The sequence below is a fragment of the Camelina sativa genome, chromosome 17, assembly GCF_030686135.1.
Source record: "Camelina sativa cultivar CO46 ecotype springtype chromosome 17, ASM3068613v1".
Taxonomy (NCBI): Eukaryota; Viridiplantae; Streptophyta; class Magnoliopsida; order Brassicales; family Brassicaceae; genus Camelina; species Camelina sativa.
This window is the reverse complement of record NC_141896.1, coordinates 37625055-37642749: the sequence shown is the minus strand read 5'-3', so window position 1 is coordinate 37642749 and position 17695 is coordinate 37625055. Positions and strand designations below refer to the sequence as shown.

General features: G+C 35.3%; 1 protein-coding gene and 1 pseudogene across 2 annotated transcripts; one reads left to right on the top strand and one right to left on the bottom strand.

Annotated features, from left to right (window-relative positions):
* Positions 1 to 8441: 8441 nt before the first annotated feature.
* Positions 8442 to 9863, top strand: LOC104759968 (jacalin-related lectin 44 pseudogene; annotated as a pseudogene).
* An 81-nt stretch (positions 9864 to 9944) lies between these two features.
* On the bottom strand, positions 9945 to 13053 carry LOC104758525 (protein CHUP1, chloroplastic). Of its 2 annotated transcripts, none has more exons than XM_010481406.3 (5): positions 12644 to 13053; positions 12086 to 12340; positions 11946 to 11983; positions 11014 to 11778; positions 9945 to 10938 (listed from the first exon to the last, which is right to left on the bottom strand). In XM_010481406.3, the coding sequence occupies exons 2-5, from the start codon at positions 12240 to 12242 to the stop codon at positions 10159 to 10161; spliced, it is 1740 nt and encodes a 579-aa protein (XP_010479708.1). In that variant the 5' UTR covers positions 12243 to 12340; positions 12644 to 13053; the 3' UTR covers positions 9945 to 10158. The 2 variants fall into 2 exon arrangements, with proteins under 2 accessions (XP_010479708.1, XP_087352095.1); XM_087495969.1 differs by lacking the exon at positions 12644 to 13053 and adding an exon at positions 12427 to 12641.
* Between the last annotated feature and the right edge of the window lie 4642 nt (positions 13054 to 17695).

Genomic DNA, 17695 nt, shown 5'->3' with positions numbered 1-17695 from the left:
AATTTTTTTTGTATTATATAACTGAATTTTTGTTTTTTTTAATTAAAAAAAAATAGATAACTCAACTTACCACATCTTTAACTCATGAAAATTTCCATGATATTGAATAATCTTTTGAGTTAACAATTTTACAAAGGATATACCTCAAACTTGTACATCAACCATAACACATGATTATTCAAACTCAACTTCAAAAAAATTAGTTTTGTTTGTGATTGGTAACATTTTTGAATAAAATTTAGGTCTATGTCTATTTTTATTTCAAGTGATAATAAAAAATAATAATTTAGGAGAAATAAAATAACTAATTAAAAAAGTTAGTTTTGTTAGTGATTGGTAACATTTTTGAATAAAATTTGAGTTAAGTCCATAACTCTACTTAAGTCAATAGTAACACATGTTATCATCTATTTACTTTCAGATTTTTCTTGTGATAACTCAGCCATAACTCACTATAACTCAGCCGTCACATGACCTTTCGTTTTCCCGTAAATATTATAACTCAGCCGTAAAGTCATATATATCATTCATTTACTTTCAGATTGTTTCTTGTGATAACTCAGCCATAACTCACTATAACTCAGCCGTCACATGACCTTTCGTTTTCCCGTTTTTCATAACTCAGCCGTAAAGCGATATTTTGGCGGGAAACCATCAGTTAACCTAATAATAGACATATTTCCATTCTAAATTTAAATTTTGAGTTATAATAATTTTAATATTCAATTGTTGGAGAAATACTTTTAGAAAAATAAAATTCTAAATTCGAATAATAATAATAAAAATTTACAAATATTTTATAAGTCAGCCGTTTAAGTCAATAACTCAGTCATCACTTCGTCAGAATTTTTTTATTTTTTTATTCGAATTTTGAGTAAATTTTTTAATTATTTTGTATAATATATGATGAAAAAATTAACTTTTTAAATGTATTACACGAGTGAATCTGAGCAAGCGCAGAATTATAATTACTATTAATATTATAACCTTTGGTGGTATATACTTTGTTTGCGTGATAGTTAGTAGAAAAAATGCACAGCTCAGTTGATTAAAGACCCGTTTCTCAGGTTGTGTGTCACGGGTTCGAAGCCTCAAAACTCTATTTTGTGCATTTTTCGTTATTTTTTAATAAAGGGTAAAACAGTCATTCTGAATTCATCTTCTCCATCCGAACCTGTAACCCTATTTCATGGCCGCCGGTCGTTTATTCACTCATTTTTCATCGATTTCTTTGTTAATTCAACTGTTTTTGATAACCCAATATTAGATCTAACATATATCATCCTATTTTCAGTAAAAAAGATCAATTTTTTTTCGTTTTCCCGATTTTACAACCGATTAAGTTTTTTTTTTTTGGGTTGTGACGTGGAAAATCGAAAATGATGTGTATTTTAATTTGCTCATGTGTATTTATTTTTATTTTTTTTAGTCAAAATCGAAAAACAAAACTCAAGGAGTAAATTGTAATTACCCCCAGGTCACTAAACATTTGAGTAATTTTCAAAAGATTTATAGATATAAGTAATAAACCAACTTTTGGATAACATTTCAGTAATTCTTTCTTGATTTATTATTACTACTCTAACTCTTTATTTCTTTCTCTTGTTCAATATATATGCAGTTTGAGCTGAATTATCCAAGTGAATATATCACAACAGTGGAGGGTACTTATGATACTAAATCCGGAGTTATCACCATGCTTAGGTTCAAGACCAATAAACAAACCTCTCCACCTTTTGGACTCGTTACAACATCTGGCTTCATACTCCAAAAGGCTGATCACAAGATCGTTGGTTTCCATGGCAAATCCAGCAACATGCTTCATCAAATCGGAGTCCACCTAAGTTTGATCATCTGATTCATTTATGTTTTACTCCACCATACGTTTTGTCTCCTATATGTTAGTTTTTTTAAGAGACAGTAATAAGACAAGTTTTTATTTCTTTTAAGAATAAGTCATGGTCATCTCAGCATGTGATGATGATCTCTCTCCCAAGCTCTTACGACGCATCATCTTAATGTGATTCTTGAAGTCACCTTCCTCGTCTTTGCCTCGCATCAATATAAAATGATATATCATGGTTTTTAGGTGTTTTTAGCCATGATATAAGTCTTATTTATAGAGTCTTTTGGTGTTTTTAGAGTCTTTTTGAGTATTTATAGGATTTAGCATGTATGGAAACATAATAGAACTAAATAGGAGGATTTGGAGCATATTCAAGCATTGAGCCTAAGCTGTGAAGTTGGAAGACAAGTTCAGAGACTTGCATCGGTCGATGCAAGTGATGGTGTCGATCAATGCATCATCCAGCAGCAGAATCAGAAGTTTTCTCATAAGTTTTGAAGATTTACAAAGTTGTCCCAAACTTTTCCATAAGATTTTTGGGTCGTTGTTTAGACCTAAGTTTTATTTTCTGCCACCTTTTGAGAGAGTGACCCTGAGAGCTTTTTGGGAGAGACAAGTCAAAGAATTCAGCCATATTGAGAGAAGCTTTTCTAAACTCCTTTGTTCTTCTCTTTTTAATTTAATGATATCTATTTTATCCATGGTCTTTTTTTTTTGTCAAACCATTGGGTCACAACTGGCCGGCCCATTAGCCAAATTCCTACATTCTAGTAATCGGGACTTGATCCCGGGTGTGATGGTGTCTTCTACAAATGGACTTACTTCCTACCACTGCACTAAGGTCACTTCACATTTTTTAGCCATGGTTTTTGTTTCATTAATCATGTCTGAGTAGATCTTTTGTTAGGGTTTAGGGTTTTTCATAGGGTTTTTATGATTTATTAGATCTGTTTATTTAAGATTCTTTATCTTTCTAGATCTTCATCTTATGTTGTTCTTCATATTAATTCTTGATTGATCACCTAGAATTAATACCTAGGAAAATAAATTGATATGAGAATATAATTGATTTTCCTGGTTAAACCTTTTGATGAACAAAATTACTTTCTGCAAAGAGATTTGATTTAATAATTTTGTGAACAATCTAAACTTGTTTCTAAAGCTGATTTTTTAACCTTGAATTTTGCAAAGAGATTTGGATTTTCTGGTTTTAAATTTAGATAATATTTGCAGTGAGAACTGATTTATTTTACAAGACTATTTAGAGTTTAGATCTAATCTTAATTGCTTGAATCCTAATTATTTGATTGATTTAATATCACATAAATTCCTGAGAATTTCTCTAGGCCTAGCTCTTTGATCCTTTGAATTTACAACACTTTTGAATTCTGTTTTACATTGTTTTTAATTTAATATTTTGATTTAGCATAATTAAAAGAGTAATAAGTCTATTGTGTTAACTAGAGTCTCTGTGGATTCGACCCCTAGAGTATTACAACTGCAAGGCTATTAGTACCATTAGGGTATTACAATTTGAGCATATCATAAAATCTAAACTCTACCCCTTTTAATTTATAAACCCAAACAAACATATAATCTCCATTAATTGTAAAATGTAAATTTTATTTATTAACCCAAACTAACATATATCCTTGTAAATTAAAATTTAATAATATATTATTAATTTATGGAAAATATATAAATATTATTATTATTATTATTATTTTTAGTAAGTAGCATAATCTGATTGGTTGACAAAGAAGAAGGTGAACAAAAAAGGTTCAATATTATCCGTTGAAGATTGGTTTGTTTTAATCTACTATATGTGTTAACGTCACTAAAAAAAATCAAATAGACTCGGCCTGTTTCTTTAAGTAAGGCCTTAATGGGTCTTGCCCGTGAAAGGAATTTACTATGTGCTAGGGAGAAAGTAATGGTAAGATATGAATTCCAGGACTACATGTATTTGTATTAACGTTGGCTAGTAGGTAATGCATAAGTAACGCAACAGGCTTTTGCCACATATTTACCTTCTTTTCTTTCTTTATAGCAACACATTTATCTTTATGCTGTTTAAGTGACAATCTCATGTAAGAAGACGAAAGTTTTCGATATTATTGATTCTTATTTTCTTTTAAGAATACTCTATGATCCAATGCTCAATTGTTCTTAAGAAACACTACTAGCTTGTTCATTAAACAAGCTAGAAAACCGTTGTAATCTTTAGCTCCACTATCTTCATTAACTATCGGGGTAACTCCACCTTGATCAGTAACACCAGAATTCTCTTCAATGTTTTCCAGACCAGTTTCATAATTGATAACTGGCGTGCCATTCTTCAAGTCTTTATACATGATCTCCTCTCTGAATATCACATTCCGACTAATAACACACTTACCTTCATCCAACAATCAAACCTTGTAACCCTTAACTCCCTCTGGATAGCTCGTAAAAACACCCTTCTTAGCTCTCGGATTAAGCTTCCCTTGATCCGCATGGATATACACCAAGCAACCAAACCTTCGTAACAAACTGAGATCCGGTATTGCAGAGGTCTACCTTTCTTCTGGAAGAACAAAATCAATAGCAGTAGAGGGTGATCAATTAATCAAATATACTATTGTAGCCACTACTTCAGCCCAAAACCTCTTCTCCAAGTCACTTTCACTTAGCATGCTCCTAATTTTATTAGTTATGGTCCTATTCATTCTCTCTGCAACACCATTTTGTTGTGGAGTATATGCACATGTCTTGTGTCTCACTATCCCTTCATCTCTACAGAACTTATCAAACTGATGATTGCAATATTCCAAGCCATTATCAGTTCTCAACTTCTTAACCTTTCTATCAGATTGATTCTCCACCATTCTCTTCCAGTCTACAAACTTCTCAAAAGCTTCATCCTTCTTCTTAAGAAAATATATCCAAACCTTCCTTGAATAATCATCAATAAACAAGATGAAGTATTGAGTATTTCCCAAGGACGTTGGATTGTGTGGAGATCCCCATAAATCTGAATGTACGTAATCTAACTTCTCCTAGGTTACATGCTGTGATGGAGAAAAACTAACTTTATGATTCTTACCGAACACACAGTCTTCACAAAACGTTAACTCTTTGATAGAGTCCCGTCTCATACATCCTTTCTTAACCAAAATCTCCATTCCTTTCTGGCTCATATGACCTAGTCGACTGTGCCAAAGAGCCGTCTCATTTTTAACCACCTCAGATGAATTTGATTCACCAATATCTACTTCACCTTGGAGAATGTACAATGTTTCCCTATTAAGACCCTTTATCATGACCGAACAACCTTTAATCACCTTCAAAACTCCATTTTGAGATTTGAACCAACATCCTTTGTCTTCCAAGGTTCCCAAAGAAATTAGGTTCCTAGACATTGTTGGCAATTATCTAACATCAGTCAAGATCACATGTGTACCATCAATGTTCCTGATCCTGACACTTCCAATCCCTTTAACCTGAGAGTAATTATAATTTCCCATCTTGAAAAAACCAGAACTCACCTCTTTAAACTCCACAAACCAATCTCTCCTCGGCGTAATGTGAAAGGAGCATCCTGTATCAAGAATCCACTCATCAGCTGTGCTTCCGGCTACCAATAAAGTCTCATCAATAGCAATCAGAACCATCCCAGGATCCGAGTTTGTTCCAGCTTTTGCCACACTGGCTTCTCCCTTATCAGATCGTGTACCTCTGTTTTTATTTTTCTCTAACCATTTGTAGCATTGCTTCTTAAAATGTCCTTCCTTCCCACAGATCCAACAGACACGCTTACCCTCTCTAGAATTTGATCTAGATCTTCCTTTACCCTTTAAAGTCTGATTATTATTCTCTGGTCTACCTCTTGCAAAATATCCTTCACCTATAGACTTCCCATTCTAAGCTACTTCTCTCTCTTTATCTCTAGCAGCTACCATTACATCATCCAACCTTAGTTTCTCCCTACCGGTACTATACTTCAGAGTCTCTACCAAAATATCAAACCTAGCAGGCAAAGAACTCAATAAAATAATAGTTTGAACCTCATCCGATACCTCAATCTGTAGATGATTCAAGTCAGCAACAATCTTCAAGAAATCATCAATGTTATCATCAATCTTTTTATTATCTTGCATCTTGAATGTGTAAAAGTTCAGCTGCGAATAAACTCGATGTGGAAGAGAAGTCGGCTGAAACATCTTATCCAGCGTAGCCCAAGCTTTTGCTGCAGTATCACAAAGCTCAATATTTCTGAGAACTTTGTCTGCGACATTCAGAAAGATAACGTTCTTCGCCTTATCGCATCTCTCCAGCCTTGCTGCTTCATCAGATTCACGTTTCTTTTTCTTCTCTAGATCTTGAGCTTCTTCCTCTGATAGTTGAGGAACCAGAGACTTTTCAACTAACGCATCCTTCAAAACGATGACGCTAAGATGTGCACGTATCCTTGTTTTCCACAAAGAGAAGTCTCCCGATCCATCGAAGACCGCGATCAGAACTCCGGACATCTTCGATTCACCACCGCTCAAACAACCGCGGCTATGATACCAATTTGTGAGGTTTGTATCAACAATCGAACTCACAACGCACTTGAATCAACCTTCGAACAAACGATCAACGAACTAGAACTTAAGATAAGAAATAAACAAAAACGAGAACACCACAAATTAACGAGTTCACGTTCCAAACTGGAACGCTACGTCTCGCTGGAGATAGTACTCTGGAATCCACTAGAATCTTATGATCAATCCGATTACAACCTCTCATGCTTTCTTACTCTTCTCTCTTCTCTCTTGTTCTTAATCTCTTTCTCTAGATCTAACAAATTTGTGATCTAACAAACTTCTCGAGATAAGATCAGAACAATGAAGAACGTTCATAAACGCTTATAAATCAACGTCAAAGTCTTCACCAACCAGCTAACCGCCTCACGTGCTTCTCAGGTGTTCTTCTTCCAAAAAACAGCTTGATAGGAAACCCTCTCTTCCACCGAGAGTATCTTCAACACTTAAGACTCTTTAAAGTAAAACCGAGTCAATCTCTTCACATGTCACTACACAATATCATGTATAGGCAATGAATTTTCCCATATTCGAGTTCCAATGCTTCGCAGCAAGCGTTAAGCTTCTTCCCTGAGCTACAAGCAAATCACATTCTCGGTTGCTCTGCTTTATGATGTCATTAAACTTTTCTTCGTTATGGCCGATTCTCTTATTCACCAAAAAAACAACTGGTAGATTCTGTAGTAGAGACGACTTGGTTCCTCACTCCTCAGCAGCAATACAAAAGTTCGAACATCAAGAAAGTAAACCGGAGCGGAGCCAATATATGTTTCTAGAATTTTAGTATTTTTTCCGTAGAAATACAAATATTCAGAATTTTCTGATCTAATAAACATGTTTGAAACAGTTCAATCAAATATTTTTGGGTATACAAAATTCAATCAAATATTTCACGAATTTGAGCTTTGATATCCTTTTTATCATAGTAATGTTTTACTATAAAAAAAATAGATGCCCACCTATTTTCCGAGAAGAGTAGTTTTTTAATAGTATTTTATTACAAATCACACAGTGATACAAACCATCCTAATTGATTTTTTATAATATCATTCCATATTATTAGAAGACTTTTCAAAACTCAGGATGGAAAATAGCCATGAGTTTTTTTTTTTGGTTTTAATGTTAAACAATAGCCATGAGTTTTGTCATTCAAACACAGACCATCCTAGTTGATTGATATAATGTTTCAATTTTTCTTCTTTTAGTAGGTAAGAAGATTACATCAAAATTCAAACTTCGGAAATTAATTTATTATCATATAAAAACGTACGGCAGTTTAATTAAATTGCTTTGATTATCTAACGTTAATTAGGATATATGCAGTGTCGTAGTAGTTTTGTCTCCATGTTATGATAAAGCCAAAATAACATTGGCATCTCGCGGAAGACCTAAGGGGGTCTTTAAATTTATAATTTACATTCAATACCTTTTAACAACTTGAAATATAAAATGCAGACTGGCGAACCAAGACTCATCATATATAGTAATATAAATTTGTTGACGTAAACTTGTATATAAAGAGACACCTCCAAGGCTCCAACCCTTCACTTACAGCCTAATCTACATAGCTCTCTGTTCATTAAATCTCTCTCGCTCCAATCAAGGTCAGCTATATTTCTTTATATGAATGTTTTAGCACGAAGATCTTATATCTTATATGAAGTATTGCTATTGTAACGTGCATGTTATTATAAAATGTTGAACATGACAGTTGTCAATTATTAGATAGTAGTAATTTATTTATCTTTTGATAAAACTTATTAAATAGTAATTGGCTTTTGATGAAATGGTTCTTTGTGAAGATTATTCCCGACCTAAAGAGAATTACACGTACGTTGGTTTGATGCTAATTAAATATTGACTATGAAACGCTTCTTGTAGAGCTCAAGATTGAAATCCACTCGAGATGACCGAAAGGTTGGCCGCAAGAGGGATCATGTTAAACAGAAGTAACTGGGATGACGGACCTGACTATGATGACGAAACAAAGATATATGTAGGAGTTGGAGAGAAAGGCATATTGTATATATATGTATTGTGACTATGTCAAGAGTGGAATACAGAAAGAAGGATCATTCCGTGGTATGATGAATAGTGGTTGCAGACAGATGGTATGGCTTGATAACTACTAATTTGAACGCCTAAAATATCAATTCTTTGAGTTCAAATATGGAGAACGCTGACTTTCTGAATTTTTGTGTCAACATTAATGTTTATGCAGTTTGAGATTGACCATCTAAGAAATGAACAGGATTAAAGGGTGGGGACCAGGGTTCGAGGGACGCCTGACGCACCAATAACCTACTGGTGGATGTGGATTTCCACAGTGATGGGTTATGATCGATGCCCTGTAGGGCCAGCTTGGGGTCCGTTTGGGCGGCTAGCAGTTAGGCTAGCGGGCTAGCAGTGAGGCTAGTGGGGTCCACGGGACGGGTTGTTACACCCCTATTAGATGATTTTTTTAACTTATTTTTTTTGTTCAAATTTCAATATAAAATTATTTGACTATTTTTATATTGATTTATGATTGGTTGAAATATGTTTAGATAAATATTAAATGATGGTTTAGTTTCAAAATAAATAAAAATTAAATGAGTTTCTTAATTTTTGTGCATTAATCTAAAAAGATCATCTAAAAAACAACAGAGGGAGTATTATTTGTCTTTTTATTGCAGTTTGTGCTTGACTATCCAAATGAGCTGATCACATCTGTGGAAGGGACTATTAGTACTGATAGCTGGGCGGATATTCTGTCGTTGACAATCAAAACATCAAAAGGTAGAACCATTTCGTTTGGTAGAAAGTCTAATGATGTTTCCAAATTTGTACTTGAGAAGGAAGGTAATGCTATTGTTGGGTTCTATGGATGGACTCAATATTATAGCCTTAAAGCTCTTGGAGCATATTATCGTCCATTTCCTACTCCTCCAGATGAAAATTTACTAGAAGCAAAGGGTGGAGATGGAGGAGCTTCTTGGGACGATGGTGGTAGTTTTGATGGTGTTAGAAGGATATACATTGGACTTAGCCAGAACTCTGTTTCCTTCATCAAGTTTATTTACTACAAAAGTTACCAACTGGTCTTCGGAGAGGATCATGGGAACAAGACCAAAATTGGACTCCAAGAGGTCATTCATTCAATTTCCATAATTCAGATCTATGGTTAATTTATTACTTACTCTCAACTCTTCATTTATTTCTCTTGTTTAATATATATGCAGTTTGAGCTGAATTATCCAAGTGAATATATCACAACAGTGGAGGGTACTTATGATACTAAATCCGGAGTTATCACCATGCTTAGGTTCAAGACCAATAAACAAACCTCTCCACCTTTTGGACTCGTTACAACATCTGGCTTCATACTCCAAAAGGCTGATCACAAGATCGTTGGTTTCCATCATTCCATGGCAAATCCAGCAACATGCTTCATCAAATCGGAGTCCACCTAAGTTTGATCATCTGATTCATCTATGTTTTACTCCACCAAACGTTTGTCTCCTATATGTTTGTTTGTTTAAGAGACAATCCAATGTAATAAGACAAGTTTTTATTTCTTCTAAGAATAAGTCAGTCATCTCAGCATGTGATGATGATCTCTCTCCCAAGCTCAGATTCTCGTTACACTCTTTTAATGTTTGGTTCACAAATTTACAAACTTTGTTTGAGCTATAATCTATACACACATGTATGTAGCTTTAGGCAATGTGTGTTACAGAGTAAAGTAGTTAGTGTTTCTACTTACTTTTAGAAAAAGAAGGACACAGATTTCTTATGCAGTTTCTTTGTGGAGCGAGATTTCGTAAGCGCCTCTGCATATTTAATCAGCTCTTTCTTCCCGTTTTGATCTGATTCCAAACAATGTTCTTCTCCAAAAGTGGAAGAATCTGCTGCTTCGCTCTTACGACGCAGCATCTTAATGTGATTCTTGAAGTCCTCTTCCTCGTCTTTGCCATGCATCAACATCTGGAAGTCCATTGAATGCGTTGTTCTAAGCTGCTGCCTAGGAGTCGAGTGAACACCTGTGTTTGAGCTGCTCGGTTCTGAAGAACCAGCTCTCTTCTTACGGTCTGGAGTACTATCTTTACCGTGTAAGATCTTCATCAACTTATGCATAAGCTTCTTCTTCCCTGACTTTTTTGTTTTCGTCGCAAACAAAGTGTCAACAGAAGAATCATCTAAAAACATTGAGTCAGTGATCATTGATGACTCTTCCTGCGAAGATGACCATCGATCATAATCAGTATTATCTTCCTCATGCCCTTCGCTATGTGCATACTCGAGGATCAGCTGCTTAGCTTTCACTTCTGAAGTAGGACTTAAAGTAGTACTAAGATCCCTAGCAACAGTTTTACCCGGAGGAGGCTGGTAAGTCCTTAGCTCATATCTCAAGCAAGCGTTTATCCACCTGAGATAAACAAGCTCCTCGAGGTCAGTGCATCGATCATCTTGAAGCTGCTCCACTTCCTTTTTTAGCTCTTCGTTTTCACTCCTCAAACGGTTACCATCTTCTCGTAATGTCTCAATCTACAAACAAGAAAAGTTTGATCAATATTTTGGGGAAAGTGCAAGAACTTGAAGGATGTAATTTCGAAACATTACCTCTTCCGGGTCCTCAAGCTTTGAATTTGCTATGATTTGAACAGACTCCAGCTTCTCAGCAAGTTCGAAATTCTCAAACTGTAATTTCATGTTGGAATCCTGAAGCTCGTTGATCTCACTTTCCAAATCCCTTAACCTCTGCATCATCTTATCAGCTTCCGGATCAGGTAAAATAGCTTTGATCTCTTCTTCTTGAAGCCTCATCACTCGTTCCTTAAGTGACAAAATCTGCTCTACGTGTTGTTGGGTATTAACGTTCAGTTTCTTCTTAAGAACATGAACCTCAGACTTAGCCTTATCCAGCTCCAACACAACTTTCAAATGTTCAGAACACTGAGCCTTGAGTTTCTCATTCTCGGCTTTCAAAGACTTGATCTTGAGATTGAAAACTTTAGTCTCCATCTGGTTTAGTTTCAATCTACTTCTCAGTTCCATTGCAATCTTTTGCTGCTCCTTGAGACTGTAGCATTCTAACAACTTATCCTCAAGACACCTCTCTCTCTCACGGAGCGCTCTCACCGTGTTTCTCAACCGGTTAATCTCATTCTCATGATCAGCTTCCTCTTCACTCGGAAATGCTAACGGAACAGTTATATCCGACCGCGGCGTTTCACAGTCATCAGAGACCAACAAATCTAACATTTTCACTTCCTCTTCAAACTCCGGTAATAAAAACACATCTTTATCATCAAGATCACATTCCTTTCGTGGTGACAAACCAATTACAGTCTCTTCATTACTCTTCTTAGATTCAACATCTCCTCTCTACCGACCAAACAAAAAAACAGAATCAGATCAAAATTTCAGTAACAGCAAACACTATTGACCACAACTAATGTAACTAAACAAACCAGAGGCCAAATGAACAATCTACAGATTATATAAATCACAAGGCTAATAATAGCAACTTCTACCACAAACTATATACTTACATCATCGGATCTGTTGGAACATTCTCTGTATCCCTTATCTGAAAATTCAACAAACGAATTAGACTCATTGACTGCACAAATCAATCAAAATGGTATAATACACAAAAAAAAAAAGAAACAATTAAGACAGAAACACAAACCAGAAGATTGAGGTGGAAGAGGAGGCAGAGTGGGTCCGATTCTTTTTGTATTCTTTCTAAATCGAGAAAAGAGAAATCCAGCAAAAGATACGGCAAGAGCTGCTCCTAATTGAAGCACAAAGAGGTTTATGTCTCTTTTGCATTTGGTAATGATCATGACTGCCAACTAAAAACCCACCGCCCCCAAAAATAATTAACAATTGGAAGAAAGAGATTATTAGATCATCTCTCTTCTTCTTCTTCCTCTGCCTCCATCTGCAAAAATTTGAGATTTTTAATCAAAAGACAAAACCTTTGATGATGGGATCAAATAACCCACCAAGGATCAACAGTAATCTTACTCATTACAGAAACTAAAGAGCTGATCAATTAGAAAAAGTTTGGATTTTTTTTTTCTCCCTTTCCTTTTAGATTGATTGAAAAAAAAAAAAAAAAAAAAACACAACTTTGGGAAGAACCCAACAAACAAAAAAATCAAATCTTTGTCTTATTTAGAAACTGAAGTCAAAACACAAAAGTAATCGAAGTGAACAACATATTAACTTCAAGGAGACTTACCAGAAACGCCATTAAACAACAACATAAACTAAGGAGTTTAGGTTTTTTTTTTTTTTTTTGTCGAGGTAAGTTTGGTTAGCAGATACGAAAGTTGTAGTGCAATTAAGAGAAAGAGAGAACAAAAAAAGGTTTTTGATTCTTTTGAGTGGGTGGGTATATATCGTCGTCTGATGATTTAACACGGAATGTGATGTTTCTATACAAATTGAGAAGCAAAGATTTTTATTTGACGGCGAGTATTTTGATGCGTTGGGGAAATATTGAACAGAGGATTGAATGATGATGAAGTCGATCACGAAACATCGCCAGATGCATATTTGGGGTATCATTTAATAATTTATTAATTTATTTCATATAGACCGGCTCTTTAATGTGTTGTGTGTGTGTGACTCAGTTTTGTATCGCTGTGTGTTTATTATTAAATTAAATTTGATATTTTAATACTACTACTATACTACTAAAGAATAAAAGATGCATGTCAGTGTCATTAACTCGTGCGACATGTTCAGTAGTCAACAAAAACAATTAGAAGAGAACAAGAACAATTTAGATTGATGACCCAAATCCAAATCCATGTGGAGATAATCTGGCCCAACAAAAATTCAGCCCATATCGAAATACTGTAATCACTCTAGTTTCCATTTAATAATCCTTCATGCTTCTCATTTTCAGCTTTTAAACCAATGCAAAACTAATTCTTCCATTACTACGATTAGTTCCGACGTTTAGCAATATTACAACATGGAACGTCAAGTGTCACAATTCCTTTAACTTTGCATCGCTTAGACATAATATACATCCTTTAAATAAGGTTTAAAACTTGAATAGAATACTCCAATTTCCAGCAAAAGGTCTTTCCATTACCTTGACTTATGAAAATAACCAGTTCACCAACATACGACTTACGACCTGGTCTAACATTGTTCTGAAGTGTACACATCCACCATGACCATTACGGTTTTGTGCAATATGGAGCTAAGTTTTCCACCAAGCTTCTGTTGCGCTCACCTTGTAAAGTTGACATCCCTTTGAAAGTTTCCCAATGTTAAATTTAACATAGTGTTTTCCTAACACTCTCTTATGGTTCTGGTTCCTTTTGGGTTTCACACTTCCATGCATTTTTTTTTCCTGTCAAAGTATTACTTTCCATATAATCCTCATTCGCTACATAATGACCATCCTGCATTACTCAAACACCAAATCAAAATAATGTTGCCTCCTCATAGTTCTTAGTGATCTCCATTTCGCTATCCTTAGTGGCTTCCTATACCACCTATCAAACTTTATATGTTGTAGACTTAGCATTTTTCTCTTCTCCAAACCATTTTTTTCCGTTTAGAATAACAACCATTGACTATAAAGCTCTCTCCAAAGCCCCAAAATTGAATCAACCACTTTTTTTTTTTTCAACATTTTTCCGTCTTGACTCATCATGCTCTACAACTATCCAAGTTGCCTCCTTACTGCTAGTCGTCCGCATCAATCCACTAATAATCTCCATTTTCAAATACCCTTTCCCATTCAGGTTAAGACAACTTCAAATTATAAACAACCTATCTCCATTATCACGACACTTTTTTTTTTGTTAATCATCTGTAACGCTTACATACAATTCCCTGTAGAAGCCCATAATCTACATTAATGTGGTGTCCTCCCACACTGCTATTTTCCATTTCCTCTGCTGCAATTCCTTTTTGTGCTCTCCAAGCATTAGAATAACCTCGACTAGTGATTTTTTTATACAATACCTCATCTTTAAACTTTGTGGTCCACCTCAAAAAATGTCCTTCCACAATATTAACCCCAATATTTTGTCAAATATCTATTTGACTTTTATAAGCTAGTATCCCACACCTTCGTCCACTCGAAGGTCACGTCCTTCCATGTGAGTGAGTAATTAGTTTAGCCATACTAGCATATCATCTACCAAACTTGTGTTTGTGATTTACTACTCCAACTCTCTAAGAAAACGACTGACATTAATAACATTTGTGGTCCTCAACATTAACTTCTTCAAATCAACTTACATTCAAACTTTTAGAAACAATTCCCACACTCCTTCGTCCATTCAGGTTCCAATTAGTTGAGTAGTTTGTTTAACCTTATTGCATGTCGCACAAGTATAAATTTTTGCCAACACCATATTGAATTACATGGTGTTATCATCCATATGAGATTTCTTCCCATTTTCTCCCTTTCTTTTACTCTACAGTTTATAGGGCTCCTTCCCACGTCACTTTAATGTCGCCACACATATCTTAGGGTGTTCCGTCCCTCTTAAAATTTTTACTATACTTTTCTGACTATCCTGACGAACTGATCTTCACTTGGAACTTCTTACCAACTCCTTTAAGCTTACAGACAAGGGGACTCAGATTCAATTACAAAAACCAAAAGATGCAAACAAGACTCCCTAAAATAATAAACCAACACGCAAGAGATAATTCACTCAAAGAAATAATGCAACACTCAATTTCAATCAAAGCAAACAAAGCACACAAACATAAAACACAGTTCAAGTCTTCGTCTTCTTCATCACCAACCTTCTCCACTAGAGGAATTATCCCTAGGAATTTCAATAGACTCCTCACTCTTCCTCTTTAAAAAAAACATTCATCACACGCTTTTTGACTTCACGCGCAATTGCGGTTCAGGTTCTTACACTGCTTCTGAAGATTGATTTCCACTCGCCACAAAATCAAGCTTAAGATTAGAATCCTACTAACTTTCACAAAATGAAAGTCAAGAACAAGTTTGTTGTCGGTGAATTCAAAATCTTTATACAAAACAAACTTGTTTCCGGAAACTTTCTTTGAAAACATTTTTTTTTTTAACAAAAATTGTTTTGAAACCTTGACCCTCCGGATCAGCACCGGAGTGGCCTTAACCGACTCTGATACCAAATGTAACACCCGTACCGTCGCAAAAGACAGAACAACATGTAATCCATCCGGTCTGGCCAAAAATGTTTCTTTATTTAAGATTCACCAACGAACAAACTTCAAACTGCAACTCTTAAACTTACTAACCTGGGAAAAAGGAAAAAGGGGGTGAGTAAACAAGTTTACTCAGTGAGGAGATCAAACTCTGCCAACTGGACATACAATAATCACGTTCCAAATATAACCAACAATCATTACTTAGCATAGATTCAGAATGTCTATCAAGCAAGCAAACAAACAAACATCTTATTTCTCCTTAATAACTCTCATCTTATTTTATGCACTTTTGTGGCGACTACCACACGCAAACATTTCTGTTTCTTTACATTACTTAATAAGTTTTACTTTATTTATAGGTTTGGCCATTAACACTTTTTATGGCTCTCAAACCCCCTTTTTTTAGAAGACCACGGCCCATAGCTCGATTCTTCCCCTGCTCGTCAGCGGTTTATGACCTGCAATGAACCCGTCAGTTCATTATAGTCCAACATCCTCAAATATCTTATCCTTTCTGATTCTCATTCTCTTGTAGGTTCATAATTATATTTATAATATAATATATAAGTTAATTCATAACATCATATCATGTAGCCAAATGTGCTTCACATATATCATGTTACTAACAACCTATTTTACTTTGCACACAAATCCACGCAAACACATTCAAATAACAAACAATTCTTGAGTCTATACTCAGCAACTATCGAAGAGTACATAAGGAAAGAGGTTACTGTTATCCGCAAATACCACCCTCACCTTAGCCATCAGATTAAACCTTTAGTTTATAACTAGCATCAACAGAAGACCCACTTCAACAACAATCCTGAAGCTGCAACGGTTGAGATTAACCGATCAATGATTATTTCCAAATAATAATCTATGATTTAATCTAATATCCAAACCAACTTCTAAGTCTTGATAAACTGATTTGATATTCCTCCAATTAAATTAATTAGAATGATTTAATAATTAAACTAAACCAAATCTAACAATTTAATATTAGCCACCACAAGATGTAATACTACACCAACTCAATTCACGTGACCACGTATTACATACGTTCCGGTTCGACAATCCCAAATAACACTAATCGCACAACACCACAAACCAATTCCTTCGTTCTCGATAATTAAGTCTCGGTTCTAGGAATCAAACTACATTTAGGATCTCTTGGTTTAGGCTGGTTTAATTGTCGGTTCAATAATCAACAAAACAACACAACACAAACACGCACGAGACTAAGCTTCGCCGTTTACCTTTCTCGGCGTTTACACTCGGACGAGTTTGCTCCATGATTCAAGAAACGGAGTCTGCTCGGCAACAGGGATCCAAAGTGGCTCAAGCTCACGGTGGTGTTTAGTTCTCATGATCCACAATCAAACAACAACAACAGATCATTAGACAACATCATTTACTTCATGCGCAAGTTACAAAAGAACACTAGGGTTCCCTTACCCTTAACGGCCTCGACAATGGCTATGGCTGTTACGGAGACAACGGCTGACATCTCTGCTGACAGTGGTTAACACATGGTTTCAAACTCCGGTGATTCACGATGGGTTGCTGACTAACGGTGGTGATCGACGACGACGAACAACAAATCCCCGTGAACTCTTGCTCTCCTTCTCAACGATGGCAATGACAACAACATGAGGAAGACGGTGATGATGGTGAACTACGACGTTGAGAGAGACTTAGGATTAGGGTTCACAAACTCTCTTCTCTCGACAAAATAAGGACGGCGATATGAGTGCATCCACACTTACACCATAAACCCTTTGTCGTTTTAACTTTGGTTAACTTGGGCTATTAATGGGGTAAAACTTCAAATAGCCCACTAATTAAAACTAGGGATGTTACAATTCTCCCCCACTTAAAATAAATTCGTCCTTGAATTTGCGAAACAGTTTCTCCCCCACTTAGTTTTCGTCCCAATTTAGGAGTATCTTTCTCTTTGATTTTTAACGCTTTAGATTATCCAATCCAATTTCCTATATGCTCGTTTTGACTTGTTTCCAAACTTTTCTGATCAACAATGAACCACAAGTTTCCACTTGGATATATACTGTAATCACTCTAGTTTCCATTTAATAATCCTTCACGAATCAAT